A 4,410-nucleotide genomic window follows, 5' to 3' on the forward strand; every position below is an offset into this window, starting at 1 on the left:
GTGAGCAAGGCGCTTGCCACCCTACAATAAACACGATACGTTCCTCCACCGCAATCCAGGGTCAGCAGATTGGCTTTGCTGCACATGTGGGCAAGTGGAACCAAGTTTGCTTGTTCAGTAACAAGAGTCAAGATCCAACCAGGAAAACAAAGTATTAAAGGGAGTAATTTAATAGGGGAAAACTGGTTACACAGGTAACAAGAAAACTGAAAAGTCAGACATGACAACAGCAGGAAATCATTAATACTTATCTTGTCATAAAGGACAAAGGACGGTCACCAGTCATCAGCTGGAGTTGTGCAGGGGAAGCCAGTACCAAGGAGTGAGGGGAGCTAGTACAGACAAAAGAAACAGACACAGGGAGATACCCTCTTTTCTCCTGCAGCGACAGAAGAAACAGCCTACAGCGCTCAGCCTTGCCTCCCATTCCCAGTGCTTCTGGGGCAAGTAAATCAAAGACCTGTACAAGAATACACTGCTGTAGTACTTAACTGGGTTGCACTCTACATCACAAAGACTTCCATACCATCATATTTAAATTCACAATAGACACTTTAAAAATAGGTTTTTCAACCGAAGGCTTCAACATCTACAAAGGCTTTACTGCACTCAAATCGACAGCTGTGTCAATCAGGTCAACGTCCGTTTGAGTGCCTTTGCTGTCCAGGTCCAAAGAAAAGGGAGATAAGAGAGAACTTGTCCTCAAGCTGCTGGCACTGCCTTGAACAAATAAACTTTCACAATTGGGATAGATGAGAACTCAGAGAAAGTGCACCTCAGTGAGAGATGTAAACAAGAGGTGCAGCTTACTCTGAATGTCTGAGAACAGGAATTAGCCAAGCAGAAACCAGAGAGCAGGGAAACCAGAAGTCCTAGCAGACACCCAGATGGCTGTGACCTACATAACAAGCCAAGGAACTTCAAGGAGGTTCTGAAAAAAGATCAGAAATTAACCGAGCCATGAACAAGCGCTTCAGAATTATCTGATGGGTCTGGAAACTTGTACCCGGAGGTGCATCAGAAGCATGACAATGTGGTCCAAAAATATACATATATGACCTGGGGCTTGAAACAATATTGCCAGACCTATGCTGAAACGGGTAAGAGAAGAGAAGCACATCAGTGGGAGTGGGCGGTTAACTCTGCTTCAGCTCTGTAGCATTCCCAAAGAAACCACTTACGACCTGAAGCGTGAGCTTCTTAAAACATTAAATTAAAAATTAAGTTATAGATTAGCATAATTTAAGACCGTATACCCTTTCCCCATTTCTCCCCAATGGCCAAATATTGGAAAACAACAGCACAGAATCACGATACTGATAACCGTAAAGTCAAGACACACAAGTTTCTTTCATTTATAGCCACACGAGCTCACGCCCCTCAACTAACTTCTAATGCTATTATAATTCACCCAAGCCCTGTCCGCGCCTACAGCGGACACTGAAAATGTGTCCGGATGCTACACGCAGGGATACAGCCGCGGTCTCAGCTCAAGTGCCAGTCGAGACCACGTAGGCAGCGGAACCACAAGCCCCGCCCCTTCCGTCCCGGCGGACTAACAGCCGCCCGAGGTCCGAGCAGTTTCCAAAGCCGACAGAGTAGAGCCGGAAGTGGGAGGCTGCACCCCACCCCCCTCGCGACTTCGCGGAAGCGTCCATCCAACATGGCGGACCTCAACCGCCAGCTGCAGGAATATCTGGCGCAGGGGAAAGCGGGCGGCCCTGCGGCCGCGGAGCCACTGCTCGCCGCGGGAGAGGCGAAGGAGTCCGCGGCGGGGGCCGGGGCGTGGTTCAGCCGCGTAGGCCTGCGCTGGACGTGGACACAGAGCCCCGCGGAGCCGGCGGCGGGACAGACGTGCCTGCCCAGCGTGACGCGCACTCAGCGGCTGGCGGCGAGTGGCGTGTGCCTGCTGCTGGCTGCGCTCTGCTTCGGCCTGGCCGCACTCTACGCGCCTGTGCTGCTGCTGCGCGCCCGGAAGTTCGCGCTGCTGTGGTCGCTGGGCTCGGCGTTGGCACTAGCAGGAGGCACACTACTGCGAGGCGGCGCAGCGTGTGGACGCCTGCTGCGCGGCGAGGAGGCGCCCTCGCGGCCCGCGCTGCTCTACGTGTTTGCGCTAGGCGTGACGCTATACGCGGCGCTGTGTTTGCGGAGTACGTTGCTCACAGCGCTGGGCGCCTGCGCACAAGTGGCCGCACTGCTGGCCGCGTTGCTGGGCGTGCTTCCCCGGGGCGCGGGCACCGCTTTGCGCATCACACTCGGGCGCTTGGGCCCGGGCGCCGCCCTCGCCAAGGCGCTCCCCGTTTGAGGCCCGCGGTCCGCGCCGTCGGAAGGACGCAGAATCCGTCCCCAGGATGCGCCATCATGGGGACACGGACAACCGGCTCTAGGCCCACCGCCAGCCAAACCAAGGACTGCGCCTGTCCGTTCCCAGACCGCACGGGGTAGAAGCCGCTCCTTTACTGTGCCAGCGAACTGTAAACTGAGACACAAGGAGTTTGGGAAGCTCCTCGATTTCTGCATTTTGTGCTACACTCGGCAGCAAGTGTTGTGAAAACCAGATTTTGTTTTGAATTGGTGATAGGACGCTATGAATATTAGTGATAAATTGTTTTTGCGTTAACCGTGGTCTTAGATTACACTCAGTAAAAAGAGGAAATAGCTTTTCCGTTTTGATTGCCCTTATTTTCCCGGATTTGTCTTTCACGTTTTGTCACCTAAAAAAACCCAGGGGTGGATCGCAGTAGCTTAGTTCCACTAAACGTGCTTTCTTTCGCTTTTGGAAGATTTTCCCCTTGTTCTTCAACGTGAGTGTATCCATAGGAGTTAGCAGATTAAATGCTGACTTTAGCCACTGTAATTTTTTCAAGTGCTTTAGTTAATACGGTTTATCTCAGTTTTCTCTTAGTGAAATTGTTAACATGATGTCTTATAAAATTAAAGGACAGCTGGTTCTGCATTACATAAGGAAACCATGGACCAAGAAGCATGGTATCCAGTAAGGTGCACGTAAATGCTCAGAGGTCCAAGGACAGAACTCAGCTAAGGAAATGCCTGGCAGACAGGAAGATAATTCCACATCCAGTTATCCTATTGGATGGAAACCATGGATTTCTACAGGGTCGTTTTTCATTCCTAATTTTATGATGTGCTTTTGAACCATAGTTTACACTTTATATTCTGATCTTAATGGAATGTAAGGTGCTTTTCATACCTAATTGCCAAATTTTCTTCATTTTTAGATTTAGCACCTTGGTCTAGGACTTACCTTAATTTATTGCCAGAAAGAATGGGCTCAGTATTCTGGTTAAGTCCATAAATAAAACAACATTTTTTCACTAGCTACATATTAACTGGGAAGTAAACTGTATTTAAGAAGTTTTAGTCCTATGCCAGTGGTTCTCAGTTCACATGAGAGTTACTTGAGTCAAATTTCAGTTCAGTCAGAATCTCTGGGTGGGGTGAGGAGGAGATTGGCATCAGTATTGTTTTTTAAGCTTCCCAAATGATTTCCTTTTTCTGCTAAGGTTGAGAACAACTTGAAAGTAATTGTTTCCTGGGACTGGATTAGCATTGCTTAAACAGGCTGTCAGGCAACAGAGTTTTGCCTCTTCCTCCAGCCTCAAAACTTGTATTTATAGGTCTTGATCAGTGTCCAACAAGCCCTGCTCCAAGTGGACGCTGAAGTAGACTTACTCCCACTCCCTTACTTTGAAAGAAGGCTGCTTTCCCCCCCATCAGTTAATAGGGTTACCTGCCTCAAGAGGCACTTACTCCTACCCCCCTTACTTTGAAAGAAGGCTGCTTTCCCCCCCATCAGTTAATAGGGTTACCTACCTCGAGAGGCACTTACTCCCACCCCCCTTATTTTGAAATAAGCCTGCTTTCCCCCAGTTAATAGGGTTACCTGCCTGGAGAGGCACTTACTCCCACCCCCTTATTTTGAAAGAAGCCTGCTTTTCCCCCCATCAGTTAATAGGGTTACCTGCCTCAAGAGGCACTTACTCCCACCCCCCTTACTTTGAAAGAAGGCTGCTTTTCCCCCCATCAGTTAACAGGGTTACCTGCCTCGAGAGGCACAACTACTGGGTGTTTGTAAAAGCAAATCCACTGTTTTGGGGGAATGATATATTTTTTTGACTGGAAAGTGTACCATTGGCTGCTTTCTCTACCCCCTAGTTAAATCTGTATTTTAGTTCTAAATTTTAGGCTGAAGATTTTACTGCATTTAGCCCATTTTTATATTGATGCTATTTTTAAAAATTGTTTTTCCAGCATTTTCCCAAGAATTCACTGTCAGGAAATCTGTTTTTATAAAATTCAAAGCACAATATATTGTATGTATTTTGACAGTGATGATTTAAAATGCAGATATATACATTAAGTAATAAAAATGTTGAGTTTTCCGTTTTC

The 4,410-nt window shown here is 48.1% G+C and overlaps 1 protein-coding gene across 1 annotated transcript; it reads left to right on the forward strand.

Moving 5' to 3' along the window:
• Positions 1–1,621: 1,621 nt before the first annotated feature.
• Positions 1,622–4,410, forward strand: SFT2D3 (SFT2 domain containing 3). Its single transcript, XM_070359889.1, has one exon. It carries the CDS (start codon positions 1,664–1,666, stop codon positions 2,303–2,305), a length of 642 nt encoding a protein of 213 aa, XP_070215990.1. The 5' UTR covers positions 1,622–1,663; the 3' UTR covers positions 2,306–4,410.

The sequence above is a fragment of the Bos mutus genome, chromosome 2 (genome assembly GCF_027580195.1).
Source record: "Bos mutus isolate GX-2022 chromosome 2, NWIPB_WYAK_1.1, whole genome shotgun sequence".
Taxonomy (NCBI): Eukaryota; Metazoa; Chordata; class Mammalia; order Artiodactyla; family Bovidae; genus Bos; species Bos mutus.

What these genes read in the sequence shown, in the direction of transcription:
- SFT2D3 (XM_070359889.1), top strand. Translation starts at nt 1,664, where the DNA reads ATGGCGGACCTCAACCGCCAGCTGCAGGAATATCTGGCGCAGGGGAAA.